Source organism: Polypterus senegalus, chromosome 18 (assembly GCF_016835505.1).
Source record: "Polypterus senegalus isolate Bchr_013 chromosome 18, ASM1683550v1, whole genome shotgun sequence".
NCBI lineage: Eukaryota > Metazoa > Chordata > Cladistia > Polypteriformes > Polypteridae > Polypterus > Polypterus senegalus.
This window is the reverse complement of record NC_053171.1, coordinates 16639537-16659022: the sequence shown is the minus strand read 5'-3', so window position 1 is coordinate 16659022 and position 19486 is coordinate 16639537. Positions and strand designations below refer to the sequence as shown.

Genomic DNA, 19486 nt, shown 5'->3' with positions numbered 1-19486 from the left:
AGATAACGCGGTTATTTTGATGCCAACATGCCCTCCAGGAGGCGCACTGTCGTGTGGCACCTTTACCCACAGGCTCATTCCATCATGGTGTGCTGAGAAGGGGGGGTCTGCTGTTATCAAGTGTGGCGAGTGGCTGGGGGTGGTACCCAGCTGGGATGCCCAGGAGGACCAGAGGAGGGCTTGCGCCTCCTCCAGACCACGAGGGGGCGACCGCCCTGGTTGCTTTGAAGCTCAACCCTGTAGGGGCCTGTGGTCACCGCCAGGGGGCGCCCCTATGCCTTGGGAGCCCTGGACCTCAGCACTTCCAACACACCTGGAAGTGCTGGGGGGAAGAGGAGCAGGGACACCCGAAGTACTTCTGGGGATGCAGCCGGCACTTCTGCCACACTGGGGCGTGTCGGCGGGAGATTGCTGGCACACACCTGGAGCACATCTGGAGGAGCATATAGGGGGCCGCCTCCATTCATACAATGGCTAGAGTCGGGTGGAAGAAGGACGAGGTCTGGAGGAGACACAAGGAGGTGGCTTGAAGGAAAAGGCGTTGTGTTGTGGCCAGGACTTTGGGGACTTGGGGTCTGAGGAGCACACTTGTAAATATGGAGCACCTAAATAAACGTGTGTGGGGTGACTTAAACGTGTCTGCCTGTCTGTGTCCGGGTCATGTTCCACACAAACAATTCAGGGCTTCGTACTGACGGTCCAAACTAAACTCCTATACTTTTTACAGTTCATTTTGATATTTTTTGCATAATACACATTTATTATTTATTTATGTATTTCTCTGTCTATTGATTGATTGTATCTCTTGTCCTGTGAGTTTGTATCTTTGTCTTTACGTTTCTGCTGCTGTGTGCATATCCATTTCCCATTGGGATTAATAAAGTCTCTCTAATCTAATCTAAAGGCTGCTCCAGAGATGATTTAGGGGTGTCATATTACAGGGGTGCATACTTACGCAACCCATACTGTAGTGCTTTATATTTGTAATTCATTGAGACTACTTTGCAGTGATTTTTTTCACTTGGAAATTAAAGAGACGTTTTCTGTTGTTCAGTGTCAAAAAAGCCAAACTAAATCCAATGCTGCATCAAACATAAACCATGACAACTTCTAAAGGGGTGAACACTTTCCACACACCTCCATTAGGCTGACACCCGCTGTGTCGAGTCTGCACATTCTCTCTGTGCTCTTCTCGGCTCTTCACGTGTGTAAGCAAAGCTGGTTTGTTGTGAACGAGTGTGTGTAGATGGGCCAAGCACTCGGTGGGTCCATGTGCATTTAATACAGACCCCTTCACAGAACGGACCGTCACAAAAAATATAATCAATCAGACAAGTGTGCAATACAAAATAGTCAAAAGTACAAGGAAATTAACTTTAGACGAGTGTAAAGTATGGAGATAATCCATCCATCTTCTAACCCGCTGAATCCGAATACAGGGTCACGGGGGTCCGCTGGAGCCAATCCCAGCCAACACAGGGCAGGAACCAATCCTGGGCAGGGTGCCAACCCACCGCAGGACACACACAAACCAAACACACACTCGGGCCAATTTAGAATCGCCAATCCACCTAACCTGCATGTCTTTGGATTGTGGGAGGAAACCCACGCAGACACGGGGAGAACATGCAAACTCCACGCAGGGAGGACCCAGGAAGAGAACCCGGGTCTCCTAACTGCGAGGCAGCAGCGCTACCACTGTGCCACCGTGCCGCCCTATGGAGATAATACTTTGGATAAATTTAAATCCACCTTAATAAAATGACAAGTGTTTGTGTGTCTGTCCAGTAGCTGTGTCTATGTTATTCCAAAATATAGCACAGCACAAACATTTTTAGTAATAAAAAGCATTATATTTGTCATTCCAACACATGGCACAACACTGATTTTATGAAGCCCATACCAAAGGGCATATAACAGAGACATTTGCTTTACATTTGTATTTCTAACAGATAGCGGATCACAGACGTTTGTGGCAATTTCATTCCAGCAGATGGCACATCACAATCATTAACTATCATAATAACTATTCACAGTGGCTCTAAAATCCGTACTGACCCCAACTCTCTCTTCTGTTTCTTTTTCTGGTTTCTCTGTGGTGGCGGCCTGCGCCACCACCACCTACTCAAAGCATCATGATGCACCAACATTGATGGACTGAAAGCCAGAAGTCTACGTGACCATCATCATCAGGTCCTTCCATGAGAACCCTAAATACAAAGAGGACTGTTTGACTTATGTTAGGTAGATTGCCCAGAGGGGACTGGGTGGTCTCGTGGTCTGGAACCCCTACAGATTTTATTTTTTTTCTCCAGCTTTTGGAGTTTTTTTCTCCACCCTGGCCATCGGACCTTACTCTTATTCTATGTTAATTAATGTTGACTTATGTTTATTTTTTATTGTGTCTTCTATTTTTCTATTCATTTTGTAAAGCACTTTGAGCTACATTTTTTTGTATGAATTTGTGCTATATAAATAAATGTTGATTGACTGATTGATTAACACTGCTTTTACGAATCCCATACCACATGGTATACAACAGAGACATTTGCATTGTCTTTCTAACAAATGGCACATCACAAACATTTGTAGCAATAAAGTGCATTGCATCTGCCATTCCAACAGATGGTGCATCACAAAAACTCGCATTAATAAAATACATTGCATTTTTCATTCCAACAGATGGAGCATCAAAAACATTAGTAATAATAAAATGCATTGTATTTGTCATTCCAAGAGATGTTGAATCACAAACATTTGTAGAATTGCATTTTACTATTACATATACATGTCTGTATATCTGTGTGTCCATGTCCAGGAAACACCCGGGATGTGAACTCCGGGATCCTTACCACAAAGTAGCAGTGCTACACTTTAGAACTAACTAAAGAGAAATCATGCAGATGTTATAAAAATCCTTGCATCTTTAGAGCTCTCCATCCATTTATAGCTGCCCCCTTAATGTCATTTGAAGGGCAAGGGGATCCTGGGCTTATCTGGGCAGAACTAATTGTACGCCAAGAATCAGATTGGCTCCTAGAAACGTAGCAACTGATTTGACACACAGATACACAGGCACACGGCAACAAAATGCATTACTACAAAGCAAAAGAGATGTGCCATCTGTTGGAATGACAAATGTAATGTACAGTGATCCCTCGCTATATCACGCTTTGACTTTCGCGGCTTCACTCTATCGCGATTTTTTTCTCATACACGCTTACGTCACTACGCATGCGCTTTCTGAGAACTTTTATCTAAGCCATACGATGGCTCCTAAACGTGCTCCTTTTTCTAAGCCTTCTGACAATAAAGCTAAGCTCCGGAGGAAGATGCTTACTATCCAGGGGAAGGTGAAACTCTTGGATATGATTAAAGATGGCAATACCCTACAAAAGCCTCCTCACGCATATGAAAAGACAGCGCCAGCAACTGCCTATCAAGATGTTCTTCAGCCGGGCACCCAGACACCCGCTGCCTACTCCTAGTACTCCTTCACTGAAGACAACGACGCACCTGCTGAAGATACTGCACCACCTCTGAAGACTCTCCTACTGAGGTCGTGCCTTCATAGGTTAGTGGTTGTGTGTAAGAACTGTGTGTGTGTGTGTAATTAAATGTACAGTACAATAATCTACTAGATAAAAGTGCTCGGGATTGTCCTTCCGTCCCATGAGTGCAAAGCGTAGCGGTATTCCGCTTATCACAGACTTACTACTTGCGGCTTGAGGTACGAAGTGACACGATGTGAGCAGAGTTCTGGTTCTCTCATCGTTTCCTTGCTTTTGTGCGCGATGCGCTGGAAAAATAGACAAAATTATGTCTCTGGAAATAATTCATGTTGATGGAGTACAAATGCCTCACCGCGTAGTAAATATCAGGGGAGATGGTGCTTGCTTATTCTCATCTATAGCTTATTTAGTGCATGAAACTCCGTCTTTAGCGGTACAGATTCGGGCTGACATTGTACGACTTTGGACAGGCACTTGAGGCGATTAAAAAAAAACGTAGGTTTTCGGGAGATGTTATGAATGGGCACTTTGATGTTCTCATTCCCTACACTTACATGTCTGATGTACACATGGAGCGCACAAAAATTGAGGATAAAAGTCGGTCGCCTTAAAAGGCGAGTGCGCCTAGTAATATGATATTTGTAACGTCTAATATGTCTTATTTTCTCTTATTTTGTCTAATATATTGGGTAATACGAGTGTAATGGCCTGTATGGCCTGTATTTGATATAGCGCCTAACTAGAGTTCAAGAACCCCCCCTAGGCGCTTTACAACACAACAGTCATTCACCCATTCATTCATACGCTGGTGATGATAAGCTACTATGTAGCCACAGCTGCCCTGGGGCACACTGACAGAAGTGAGGCTGCCGAACACTGGCGCCACCAATCCTTCCGACCACCACCAGTAATGGTGACTAAAGGGTGTTATTTCATGTCTAGAGGCTCTAATAATGTTAAAAAACGGGTAAACAGGTTTTCTATACTCTAACTGTGAAAATATTCGATTTATAAATAAAGAATCCTGCTTCGCGAAAACTCATTTATCACAGTAGAGTCTGGAACGGATTAACCGTGATAAACGAGGGTTCACTGTATATATCTCTGTTATGTGCCATTTTGGTATAGGATTTGCAGAAACCAGTGCTAATGTTGTGATGCACCATTTGTTGGATTGACCAATGCAATGCATTTTATTACTACATCATTTTGTGCAGTGCCAACTATTGGAGTGACAGAGACATTGCAACTGGAAGAACACACAGATCACACAGACACTTAATTGTCTAAACAAATTGCATTACTACAAATGTTTGAGATGTGACATCTGTTGGAATGACAAATGTAATGTATATATCTCTGTTATATGCCATTTGGTATAGGATTTGTGAAAGCAGTGCTAATGTTGTGATATGCCATCTGTTGGAATGACAAATACAAAGGATTTTATTACTACATAATTTTGTGCAGTGCCAACTATTTGAATGACAGAAGCATTGCAGCTGGATGAACAGACGGATACACAGATGTTTGTGATGTGCCATCAGTTGGAATGGCAGAGACACAGCAACTGGACAGACACACGGGCACTTATCCTTTCCTTAAGGTGGATTAAATCCCACGTTCTAGCAGTTCACCTCTCCTTTAGGTGTCATTTTGGGATCCTTCAAGACTCAGTTTATAACCTGCATGACATTTACACCGACCATCTGGTTTTAACATTCCCAAACTACCAAACACAGTTGATTAAAGGATTAAAGCTGCTGCCATGCAGCACAGATAAATGAGGGATTACAAAGCTACAGTGAAGGTGTTTCTTGAAGAGTTCGCAATGGAAACCTTTTATGTCCTGCAGAACACTCAAGGCTTTCTCTCATCTTCGTCATCACTTTCATCAAGCCAGTCACACCCGGGCATAATGGCACTTTATATTAGACTGAATAAGAGGCCATTGCCCGCCAAAATAAACAAATAAAATATCACAGCTAAAGGATCCAAAAGAATCCTGGCCAGCTAAATCAAATGAACTATTATGCATTATGTACTTTAAACGTGCTAAATCTTAAAAACTTGCCTGGGCTTCCATCCAGAGGAGAAAGGTCCACAAGAGCCACTCCGCCAAACATCGTCGCTGCGTCCGTGAACAGAAGGGCCTTCACGTCTGTTTATACTGGGAGAGGATTAGCAGCGGTGTCAGTTGTCACGTTACTGAATGGAAGGAAACCGTGATGACATCCAGGGATGGGAACAAGAGCGGGGGAGTCTGTCGGAATGTCAGTGTGCTCTTTCATGCTTTTACTGTTTAGTCATTCATGCTGGATCAGAAGGAAATCCGTAGGTGGTGGGAGATCATCAAGGTGGCGAGAAACACAAACTATTTTAAGAATCCCTGACAGTTCAGCGAAGCTGGGCTAAGGGTATTGGGGTCAGTGGGAGTCGAGGGGTGCTGTTTGTAAGAGGGGCTGAGGGGGTGGTGGGATACATCAGGTAGTTTGGTGCCCAGTCCAGTGCCCAGCACTCCTGGAATTGGCACCAGCCTCCCTTAGCCATAGATGGGATGAGCAGGGTTAAGAAATGATGGATGTAGAGTAAAATAATAAACAGAACAGTATTGACAGCATCCATCCATCCATTATCCAACCCGCTATACCCTAACTACAGGGTCACAGGGGTTCTGCTGGAGCCAATCCCAGCCAACACAGGGAGCAAGGCAGGAAGCAAACCCCTGGGCAGGGCGCCAGCCCACTGCAGGGCACACACACACACACAATAGGGACAATTTAGAATCGCCAATCCACCTAACCTGCATGTCTTTGGACTGTGGGAGGAAACACGGGGAGAACATGCAGTGAAGCGAACCCAGGTCTCCTAACTGCGAGGCAGCAGCGCTACCTTCTGCGCCACCATACCGCCCTTGATAACATTTACATAAGAAAAAAAAAATTCATCACTAACAGAAATGATAATTCAAAATGACAACAGGCATAAGCCAGGAAGCAAACCCGGGCTCACACTTAACCATAGGTGTGAATGGGTGACAGGGTGCCAAGTATGAACGGGTGAAGGAGGGACTGATGCACTGTACATCCAGATAGTACGCGGACCGCCCTCCAAATTTGATAGTTCAGGTGCTCCATTCTTAATGTGGGCAGAACTCAAGCACATCACCGTGCCATCTCCATTGGCAGTGGAATGGGTTGTGCTTTACATGTGGCATTACCATAGGATGTCACCTTTGTCACAAGTCAGTACATGAAAGTTCTGCTCTGCTAGATCTGCATGTGCCATCGCCGTGATGTGGAAGCACCGAGGAGCAACAAAAGCTCAGTCATGAAGTGCTAGACCATGCAGATTTACAGAATGGCTTGAGGATTGAGATACAGGAAAGCCGGCTTAGACACAGGTGAGGGCATGAAAAAGACCAGCCCTAGCATTTTTGCTGCCCTAGGCAAAGCTGTAAATGGTGCCCTGCCCCGTCCTTTTATTTTGAATGGAATCATAAATAAAAGGACCTCCACATAGTGTAAGTCCTGCTGAGCAACGTTCAACACGTGACACCACATTGTGCATGCAAATGGCACCTACACCAGCTGGGCAAAGCCTCGTTATAATGACAAAATCATGCTAGCCGATTTGGGCATGAAGCAGCTTTCAGCACCATGGTGTGGTCCCTGCTAGTGAACCCCCCGCCCCAATCGTCAGTCCCCTCCCTCCCAGTTACAAACGTCTGACAGAGACACCGCTATGAATAGCCACCTCCGCTACATCCCAGGCACGCACGGTAAACAGATTGCTTCACACCGGAGAGTATTTTTTCAGAAGATTCTTTCCTCATTCCCGACTGTAACAGTGGGCTGAAAGAAAGGCGCCAGAGATAAGCGCCCGCCTGCCAACGGGGAACTTGAGTGGCATGTCAACACAGCTCCTCATACATGCCTGGTTATTTCCTATTCACAGCTGCAGACGGCTCTTATCGAGGGCATTCTTGGATAAGACTGCTGTGCAATCACCTGGCAGCAGTGGGGCCAAGCAGTGATTTACTGGGCAGACTTGTCACCTAAAGAAACGATGAATTATAATAAATAAATAAAAAAGGATCAAAGGGAGAATTCCTGTTAGCACAACTGAATGGAGAAATCGACACCTCAGTTGAGAGGGTTGCAAGTAATTAATAACAAGTACGAGGAATGGAGGAAGTCGGCCACATCAGACTGATAAGAAAATCAGATCATCTGGCACTGCAAGTTCCTTTATGTTACCCGACTTACTTCTTCTTTAATAAGAGAGGTTGGCAGCAGGTGCTGATAGTACACTGCCACACCCACCCCACCACCTGGACTGGGACCCGAGTGCAACGGGTGACACCTCAGCACCACACTGGAACAGCAGGAGGATTTTTACAGAGGCTAGAGTGCCAATCCCACCACCAACCCTCACGTTATCCCTGTAAATTGGGGGACCCGCTTGCAGGGCTGAATACATCATACACAAGACAAAGCAATTACAGGTTAAGGGGTCTTGCTCAAGGGCCCAGTGGAGAAGAGTCACTTCTGCATACTAATCCTCATAAGGATTAAAGGAAAATATTAACAAGATACGAGATAAAACTCTCATTTCCACTAAGCTGAATGTCGATGTGTGCAGCAAACGTCTGGGAATGTTCTACCAGTCTATAGTAGCCAGTATGGTGGTCTATGCTGCGGTCTGCTCAGGAAGCAACCTGAGCTCAATAGAAGCACAAGGCCTGAACAAACTCATCAGGAAAGCCTGTGCCATCACAGGGTGAACCCACCCTGGGCACACTGGAAGCTGTTGTGGAAAAGAGGATGGGGGCAAAATTGGGTGCCATCAAGAAAAATCCGCCTCCAGGAGGCGCTCTGTTGGAGTACATTCAGCCGCAGACTCATTCCACCGCCGTATGCTAAGACGCGCCTCTGGGGGGTCTTTTCTGCCCACTGTTATCAGGCGTTTTGTTAAGTTTATTTCGAAATACCATTTTGACATATCTGGGCAATATACATTTATTTCTTTATACTGTACATATTGATTGATTGATTGATTTGTTTTTGTTTTTCTGTTTCTTCTGCTGTATGTATCTGAATTTCTCCTTGTAATGAATATATCTTATAATAAACAAACAAGTAAATAAATAATATGTATAATATATAATAATAATAATAATAATTCATATTACTACTACTACTAATATTATTGTTATTAATATTAATACTGCTACTCCTACTGATAATATTAATATAAATTAATAATAATAATTATTACTACTACTCTTACTACTAATAATATTAATAATAAAATAATAATAATAATTATTATTAATAATAATACTCCTCCTCCTACTACTACTACTACTAATAATAATGATAATAATTATAGTTATTATTATTAATACTACTACTACTACTAATAATAATATTAATAAAAATAACGATAATTATTATTATTATTACTACTACTACTAATACTACTACTAATAACAATAATATTATTATTATTAATAATACTACTCTTAATAATAATATTAATAATAAAATAATAATTATTATTATAAATATTACTTCTACTACTATTATTATTATTATTATTAATAATAATAATAATAAATCTAATCTAAACCATCATGGATGATGTGAACAATAACTGGGAAGAATGTCCCCTCTTGGAGAAAACCTGGCCAGACTGCTGACATACATTTACTTGGACATCTGTTCTTTATTAAATAAAACTTCTCTACAGTACTGGACAATTTTAAAAACGCTATCTGATTTAAAATTAGTGCTGTCAGAATGATCAGTTTATTGGTAAATATCGATTCAGAAATTTGAAATTGCACCAATGACCATTTTCCACAGCATCGACCCCCTCCATACCATTTCCTGCTCGCTCGTATTTTTGACAGCGAGTTCAGACCCACCAGTTACCTCACTCAAACACACACACACCTTATAAAAGGGGGACCTAAAATTGTCACGAGTGGGCCTAATGTTATTTTTGTTAGCGGTACATTAATTAAAATGTACATTTTACAAGTCCAGTCATACTCTCGTAAATGGTGTTGCCGTTGTCTTTTTCTTTTTTTGCATGTCCAGTTTAAATGACTTTGCTTACTAATTTGAATGTGCCCCCAAATCTGTGCCAGTGAATATTGACAAAGTATTGTATCAAAGCTGGGCATTTCAGCACCATGACACCTCCTTTTTAAAATACTTTCTTAGAATGTACGGCGCCCTGGTGGCTCAGAGGTGGAAGTGTAACGTATCCAGTTTAGCTCTTCATTGGCTCCCTCCTGGTCAGGTCACATGACAGCATTCAGGCTGTAGCCAATGAAAACCAGGCCTCCCTGTAAATTGGAGTATTCAGCATGGAAAGGCGCTTTATGAAGGAAAGTTTGTTTACACTGCTGGCTGTTAAAAAAATGTGATTTGAAATTCTGATTTCTTTAGCACGTGAGAGGATAAGTGTAGAATTATGGCATGAAATTCAATTGCCCCCCTCCATGCCGCTGCATGTCCTTAAGGGAGTCACTTAAGTTGCAACCCACATTGTTAAACAGTGCTTTTTGGCTTTAAACATAAGCTAAATAAATTTTTAAAAGGACCACTTGGAAGCACTCAGGGTTTAATCTGGTAATGCAACTGCGGGCATAAAGCATTGCAGTGGGAATTGAGAACTGCCAACTCAACTTTTACATGGCACATGCACTTAATTATTCAGGGAAGTCCATTTACCTATGAAAAACAAACTCTACAATTAAAATATTCAATAAACATCATTTTAAGATGGGTGTGCAGTTTAATCAGCTTCAAAAGCGGGCACACACGCTGCCTCAGAGGCATTGATTGCCGTGTCCTCTCATCTCATTCGACTCTGAACTGTTAACTGCTAGTGGTTCTCGGAAAGCCTCAGCGTGGGGACTTACTGGATTTTATGACCAGGCTACTTTTATTACAACAGGTGGGCACTGACCTTGCAGCTGGCTGGCCCAGGACTTGCTGTATGTGCTGGTCACAGAGGGACAATAAAGGCAATTTGGTACACTGCCTGGAAAGTTCACCTGCTTTACAAAACCAAGTTATAAAGTCCAGTCATTAATGGAAAACTGGGGCAGGCTATTTATGATAAGCAGCCAGTGTAAGCAGGCTGGCATGTGATCTTCTCTAAAGAACATCACATCCGAAGGGCATCAGGGGGTCAATTGAAATGAAAGCTGCTTTGTTTTTGGATATTGGGATGGGGAGGACGTTATGACTCAGTTTCAATTCTTAGAATCAGTTGTAATGGCAAAAGCGTTCAAGAAGCACTTGGGAAATGTGGAGCAAACTATGGAGGCATGCAGTTTAAGCGTAGACCCTGATGGCTTTTAAAAAACGCCCCGAATGGCATATTGGGAGAGCACGGCCAGTAGCTCACTGCAGTGAATGGCAGCTCCCGTCTATACTATTCTCATGTTTTTATATTGAAGTTTGCATGGCGCCCATCTAAGCAGGGGTGTCCAACTCTGGTCCTGGAGGGCCGCAGTGGCTGCAGGTTTTCATTCTAATCATCTTCTTCATTAGTGAACCATTTTTGCTGCTAATTAACTTCTTTTGCCTTAATTTGAATTAACTTGACTCAGATCCTTTAGTTGTTTCTTTTTCCTTAATTAGCAGCCAAATAATAAGGAAACACAAAAGCAAGAATCCACATGACCTATCTGAAAATATAGAAAGGGGACGGTCTCAGTAAGGTTGATCTCTCAGGTCACCAAAACATTTTGTCAACAGTTTCGGAAATGTCTGCTGTGGCAGAATGAGAGCAGCAGCAAGCCATGGAATTAAATAACGGCTTTAATTAATAGCAAGAATCGGCTTGTTGATTGGAGTACAATTGGTTGGAGTTTGAAGCCCCAGTTTAGCTGCTCATCTTTTGGCTCGTTTCACGTCTCATTTCTGTTTGGCTGCCATTTAATGAAGAAAAGAACCAATTCAGAGGATTGAATCCTTAAAAACAGGGCTATTAAAATGAAGGGAAAGGAATTAATTAGCAGTGATAGCTGGTCACTGATTAGGAAAAGGGTGAGAATGAAAACCTGCAGCCAATGTGGCCCACCAGGCCCCGAGTTGGACACCCGTGATCTACAGTATCTGTCTGTCTGAGAGTCTTTCTATTTGTCTTTATGCCCATCCATCACCCTTACCATTTTTCCATGATCAGTATGGGTTGTCCATAACTAAAAACCAAACTAAAACTAAAGTTGTGGAAGACCACTTGGACCCCTCTGCGTTTTGCCTATCAGACAAAGAATGGTGTGGAAGACGCAGTCATCGATCTGCTCCACAAGGCTGGACAAAGCAGGCAACACTGTGAGAGTTATGCTTTTGGATTTCTTGAGCAACTACAGGACCATCCAGCCATCCCTGTTAAGGGGTCAACACGGAGATATGCAGGTGGATGAGCCTGTGGAGTCCTGATAATGGACTGTCTATCAGGAAAACCACCATCTGTGAGACTCAAGGACTGTGCGTGCAACACTGGAGCACCACAAGGCACAGGCCTGCCTGCTTCACTTTGTACATCTGAGACTATAATGGTAACAGCAGGTCAGGTCATTTATAGAAACTCTTAGTTGACTCAGCACTTATGGGGGGGTCTTGACAAGGGGGATGAGACAGAGGAGAGGAGTCAGGGAGGAGGAGAACTTTGAGAACTGTCTGCAACTCTGCATCAGTTAACCATGTAGCTGCTTACTGACTCTGAACACACGTTACACCTTCACATGATTTGAGTGCTCAGAGGCGGAGCTCAGCCTGATGCTCTTGAATGCGGGAGGCGGGGTCTTTAGAAGGGGAAGCTACGCTATCAGCCAATGAATATCTGCAGCCTGGTGACTGCATATGCATGAGGTTGATTAGCAGTAGGTTCTGAAACCTCTCGCCTTTCCTCTTTAGCCTCAGGAAGAGGCTACTCCTGAATTATATGAGTCCTCTTGTGGAAGACCACTTGGACCCTCTGCATTTTGCCCATCAGACAAAGAATGGTGTCGAAGATGCTGTACAAGGCTGGACAAAGCTGGCAGCACTGGGAGGATTCTGTTTTCTGATTTCTCCAGCGCCTTCAGTACCGTCCAGCCATCCCTATTTTAAACTCCGAGATCTGCAGGTAGATGAGTCTGTGGGGTCCTGATGATGGACAATCTGACCGTCAGACAACCTCCTTTCCTTTTCACCCTGCACATGTCACAGTATAAGTATAAGACCAGGTCATGTCACCTACAGAGAGTCTCCAATGTTCTGCACTTATGGGGATTTATTGACAAGGAGGATGAAACAGACGACAGGAGTCAGGTGGAGAACTTTAAGAGTTCCTGGCCACTCAGCATCAACCAAACCAAAGATGTGGGCACTGACTTTCAACATACCAACAGCTTGTATGCCCGGTCACTGTTCAGGGAGTGGATGTGGATGGGGTGGGCACTGTTGCAGGCACTTGGGGGTCCACAACAAGGACAGGCTGAGCTGGTCTAGTAACGCAGAGATTCTTAGCAGACTGCGTGCCTTTAACGTGATTAATGACATCCTGCCCAAGTTCTGCAGTTCTATGATTGTCAGTCTGTGGTGTGCTGGGCCAGTCACATCACTTCATGAGAGGCCCACTAAATCAACAAACTGATTAATAATGTGGGCTCAGTTATGAGAAGCAGACTGGACACCATGGAGGCAGTAGAGGAGGAGAGAAAGAAGACAAAAGTGACGGCCATTATGAACAATGCTGCACACCCTCAACCCCATTGGGATTAATAAAGTATCTATCTATCTATCTATCTATCTATCTATCTATCTATCTATCTATCTATTATATAGTGCCTTTCATATCTATCTATCTATCTATCTATCTATCTATCTATCTATCTATCTATCTATCTATCTATCTATCTATTATATAGTGCCTTTCATATCTATCTATCTATCTATCTATCTATCTATCTATCTATCTATCTATCTATCTATCTATCTATTATATAGTGCCTTTCATATCTATCTATCTATCTATCTATCTATCTATCTATCTATCTATCTATCTATCTATCTATCTATCTATCTATCTATCTATCTATCTATCTATCTATCTATTATATCTATCTATCTATCTATCTATCTATCTATCTATCTATCTATCTATCTATCTATCTATCTATCTATCTATCTATCTATCTATCTATCTATCTATCTATCTATCTATCTAACAATGCTGCACACCCTCAACATGACACATTGGCACTTTTAGATAACAGAAGTGTGTCAAGAAACTCTACTGGAGGACTCCTTTGCACTTATGTCACAGTGAAGTTTTCATGCTCACATAGTTGGTTTTGTATCGATTTACTTCTGTATTTATTCAAACAAGTGAAGAGAAAGTGAATCCTTACAATAAGAACAAAAGTACCAAGGATATGTGATAAAACGAGTATTACCACAAACATGGAAGGCACAGATCAATACTTGACAACTGTCTTGAGGGTGGGAGCCTGCACTGATACAGCACGTTGTCGCACCCACCACATGACAAACCACCTCAAGATCCCAAATTAGGACCCAAGTGCAGCCATGAAATGCGTGACACCTCAACGCCACCCTAATTCAAATGGAGTTTGCATTTCTTATCCCCCCCGGGGGGTTTTTAATTGTTCAAAAGCAGTACCAAGCAAAGCTAACAGAATCGCCAATCCTCTGCCTAATTGAAGTCCTCTGATCTTTCCGACGTAATCGATTTTTTTTGTGTAATTTTGCTGTCTTTGTTTGTCAAATTGATATTATGGAAAGGAAAGACAAGCAGGAGGCAGAAGCAATTACCATTTGTTTAAATCTTAAGTACATCGGGATTTGGTTCCATAATACCTTCCACATATTTAAAAAAAACTAGGGGGCTCTGCCCACTGCTCAGTTTGCTCGCCAACCCTCATGCGGGCGCTACGTGCTAGCCACTTTGCGGATCTGCTACTCGTGTATGGGTAAGCAGATGTACAATTTAATCAGATAGCATAATAAAACTAACTATTTTACATTACAGCGAGTAATTTATAATACTTAAAAATAGAAAAAGTAATAAATTGAAATAAAATTATGTTCATGGTTCGTTAGAGGTAGTCATTGAATTATACGTTTTTCGTTCTTTTTGGCTTTGAAATTAACACGCAAATACTTTTTAAACTTCTGTCTTGCATATCTCCGTCTTTCGAAACAATTTATCACATGCTGGTTTATTACATATGCGAGCGTGATCTTTCAGATTGATATAGAAATCCAATAAAACTTCTTTGTCCGAGTTTTGTAGATAAATTTCATTTAAAGTGTAATACTTTTGGACGTATGGATTTGTATCCATTATTGGCTGTAGAATTTTTAATACGTCCAATCGTTTAACTCTTTCGATTCTATGTTGCATTGCTTATCTGTGATCATAAATATAAACCTGACTGAATTGGGGTTTTCTTTGAAATTAAACTTGTCGTAGCTTTAATTGTTGCTGGACCACAGATTATCATAGCGTATGGTCTGTCCCTAGTGTGTGCTTGGTGAGTGTGTGTGTGCCCTGCGTGGGCTGCCACCCTGCCCGGGGTTTGTTTCCTGCCTTGCGCCCTGTGTTGGCTGGGATTGGCTCCAGCAGACCCCCGTGACCCTGTAGTTAGGATACAGCGGGTTGGATAATGGATGGATCAATAGATGGCCTTGAATCGTGTAAATTTACGTTTTGAGTATTGTAGATTGGGATATTTTGCCTGCAGTGTCTGTGGATTACACTTTCACCAAACAACCAATCTTTTAATTCTCGTGGATACGCCTCTTCATTGGGAAGAAACACTACTTTTCCCTGATGGCAGCATGAATTAGACGATCTACAAGTCTCTGACTTAAACTTTAAAGCCGAACAATATCTACATACTTCTGTCATATCACCTTTGTTCATATATTCAATCTCTTTTCGCTGTTCCGTTATTTCACCGAGTAATAATTTCCGTTTTTAGCGCTAATGCGATCTTTACTATCATTTTTTTGAGACTTTCAAAATGTAGTACATTCATAATCTCTAACCTGCTCTGTATGTGTATCACACCAATGTTTTTGAACCTCTTTATGACGTTCTACTTTGTCTTCTACTCTTTGTCTTTTATTTCCGACCCCGCTTGGAGCTGAGAGTGCAGGAACTGCATCTGACAATAGCATTCACATGAATGAGGAGTGATTGAACCGTGGATGAGCCAGCCACTTTACATCTCTGACGCCCGCGTATGTGGATTTCACTTTCACCAAAGAACCAATCTTTTAATTCTCATGGACAGGCCTCTTCATTGGGAAGAAACACTACTTTTCCCTGATGACATTCTGCAAGTCTCTGACTTAAACTTTAAAGCCGAACAATATCTACATACTGTACTTCTGTCATATCACCTGCTGTATGTCCATATATTCGATCTCTGTTTGCCGTTCCGTCATTTCACCGAGTAATAATTTCTGTTTGTTAGCACTAATGCGATCTTTACTATCAGGTTTTTGAGACTTCTGAATTTTAGTACTTTCATTATCTCTAAAATGCTCTGCATGAGTATCACGCCAACGTTTTTGAACCTCTTTACGATGTTCTACTTTGTCTTTTTCTCTTTTATTTCCAACCCCGCTTGGACCTGCAAGGTTTTCAGTTCCACTTGGTCCGGGCCGATTATTACTTTCCTTATTTTCCAAATTTGCGCTTAGATTATTATTGTTCTTTTCTCTCCAGTGCTTTTGGGCCTCTTTTCGACATGCTGCCCTTTCTTCTTCGCTTAGTCATTGATGTGTCATCTAGAACGTATAAAATTATTGTCCATAAAAGGACTACATCGAAGGAAATGAATAGATTGTATGTCTAAAAATACCGTCCAGTAAAGCTTCTTTAAAGGATGAAGCTGAGGACTTTTCATAAACGACTTTAAATGAGGAAAACGTAAAAATTGACAGGAGCTGAGAGCGCAGGAACTGTGTCTAACAAAAGCATTCACACGAGTGAGAGTTGACTGGACCGTAGGCGTGTGGTTGAAAGGAGTTTGGGACTTGACAAAATCTCTTTTTCAAAAAGTCTTGTCTCAAGATTTTCTTTTATAATAGGGAGAAAACAAAATCTACACTAAAAAACAATGGATGTCTTACAAGAGAGAGCAGAGGAGCTTAATAATAAATATTCAAACAGAATACAAAGTAAATGCTGAGAACCGTAACAATTTTATTAACAGTCACATAAATACATAGGGTGGCATGGTGGAGCTGGGTGGTGTGCTAAGGGGGCTCCTTCATGCCAACAGCATGGTGCCTGTGTAGAGCCTCACTGGGACTGGGACGGCCACGTCAGATGTTTTTCTTTTTAATTTTCTTCCTTCTTAGTCATTCTGGTGTGTGTTCAGATCACAGTGTGTGTGTGTGTGTGTATTTATGTACCTGTCAATTGTCAGGGATGCCAGGGGCAACGACCCAGCCGGGACGCCGTGAGGGACCAGATGTGGGTCTGCGCCCACCCTGGATCACTTGGGGGCCGCCTTCCTGGTTGCTTTGGGGGCCACGGGTTAAGGGCATGGAAGCCCCACCCTGCAGGGGCCAGTGGTCACCGCCAGGAGGCGCCCCAATGCCTTGGGGACCTGTTTCCTCAGCACTTCCGCCACACCAGGAAGTACTGGGGGGAAGATTTAGAAGGGGAACCCGGAGAGCTGCCGGGGGTACAGCCGGCACTTCCGCCACGCTGGGGCATGGCCAACGAGGGAATGCCGGGAGCCACCTGGAGCTCATCCGGGAGAGAATAAAACGGGCCGTCTCCCTTCATTCAGGGCTGGAGTCGGGTGGAAGCAGGACGAGGCACGAGAAAGGTGTGGAGGTGGCCCAAAGAAGAGGCATTGAGTGGCCAGGACTGAGTGTTTGGGGTATTGTGCACGAACTGGGTCTGAGTGACCATTAATAATTATTGTAAATATTGTATATAATAAACGTGTGGTGGTGACAAACAACATGTCCGCCTGTCTGTGTCCGGGTCGGCTCCACACTATTTATGCATTTATTAATTTAAAGAGCTTCTGTAAAAAGATGAATTTCCCCCAGGAACAAATAAAGGTCTATCTTATCAAAGATGGAGGCTCCACACGGAGAGCCAGGATTTTAACCCAGGATTATTAAGGGGCACTAAGCACTGCACCAGTGTAGAGGAGGTGACCCCGATGACGGACTGTGGAGCCTCACAATGCTCACCAGCGTTGTCATGACAGGTTAACTGGGATTTGAGCTCCGGCCTTCATGCGACTGATCACATGAAGAGCTGCCATTGCTTTTATTGCGCTTTTTAATGAAGTTCCATTGTGGTAAATCACGTGTGACAGGAGGTCTTTAACAATCCACTCAGCCAACTACTTTTACGGTTATTATTTTTACAAGCAATTACCTGTAGTGCTGCTTTGGAGGGCTGGAGACTGTTTGGGAGGTAGTGAGTCACTCGTGACTTGGCCTACCTGATTTGGTTTAAATGTAATGTTGGACTGTCTTTGACAAAGAGCTCAGAAGTACCTTCAGATTTCCTCAAACGCACTTCACTGTTTCACATTTCTGGAACTTGTCTCCAGATAGATAGATAGATAGATAGATAGATAGATAGATAGATAGATATGAAAGGCACTATATAATAATAGATAGATAGATAGATAGATAGATAGATAGATAGATAGATAGATAGATAGATGTGAAAGGCACTATATAATATATAGATAGATAGATAGATGTGAAAGGCATTATATAATAGATAGATAGATGTGAAAGGCACTATATAATAGATAGATAGATAGATAGATGTGACAGGTACTATATAATAGATAGATAGATAGATAGATGTGACAGGTACTATATAATAGATAGATAGATAGATGTGAAAGGCACTATATAATAGATAGATAGATAGATGTGAAAGGCACTATATAATAGATAGATAGATGTGAAAGGCACTATATAATAAATAGATAGATAGATAGATAGATAGATAGAGGACTACAGCACTCCGGATACCCACAAGGCATGCTGAGACTTCAAGTCTGTGGGCACAGCCCTGTTGGTTTCCGGAGGTGCTGTCAAGGGGTGCTTTAGGAACTGGCCAGATGTATTTTATTGTGTTCCGTCACACCTGGCGGTACTTCTGGATCATGCTAATGGACCACCTAGGTTGCCCTCAGGTTGTACATAGAAGGAGCCAGCTGCCAGTGATGAAGCCTGCTATAGGAGGGGTGGAGGCGGACAAAGAGACATGGAGAAGAAAAGAAAAAAGACCAAGAGTGCTTTAATATTGTGCCTTGTACTGTGCATTGGTGGGAAATGGCTGGAAAGTGTTTCCCACAGTTAAAATAAAAGGTGTGTATTGTGCTGAACTTGGGTCCAGGTTTGTCTGTGTTGGGTTTGGGGAGCGGGTGCACCCCCTGTTGGCCATAATAATTGATAACTAGATCTTTCGTTGTCTTCCGGGGGAAAAGAGTAGGGTATACCCTGATATCCTGAGTAAACTGTACACCATGGCCTGGACGTTCTTACTCTCTAATCATGCCATTATCTCCAATTGGCTGACTATCTCTCTCATCCCTGATGTTGGGTGAGTCTGACTCTTTGTTACCTGATGGGATTTTGGAGCTCCTGATCTTTCTATCCAAAATCACTTCTCTGAGGTCCTTCAAGGTTGTATACATCATCGTAGTAATGCTGCTTATCCATTTTAATCTCTGTATTCCTCTTGAATACAGACATGGCACACCAGTCCTATCCACTCAATTCTTCTAAAAGAACATCAAATCGAGTTTTGAAGGTCCCTAAAGTCCTGCAGTCTACCAAAACTACTTGTCACTTACTCCACATGTCTGTGGTTCTCTGTGTCAAGAAAAGCTTCCTAATGTTGGTGTGAGATTTACATTTAACAAGTTTCCAACTGTG

The 19486-nt window shown here is 42.6% G+C and overlaps 1 protein-coding gene across 1 annotated transcript in view; it reads right to left on the bottom strand.

Moving 5' to 3' along the window:
* The window catches only part of c18h14orf180 (chromosome 18 C14orf180 homolog), a 79096-nt gene extending 73413 nt beyond the window's left edge, over nucleotides 1–5683 (bottom strand). Inside the window, exon 1 of the mRNA XM_039740952.1 lies at nucleotides 5587–5683. Coding sequence (XP_039596886.1) covers nucleotides 5587–5638 — 52 coding nt within the window. The 5' untranslated portion in view covers nucleotides 5639–5683. The remainder of the gene's footprint in view (nucleotides 1–5586) is intronic.
* Nucleotides 5684–19486: the final 13803 nt, after the last annotated feature.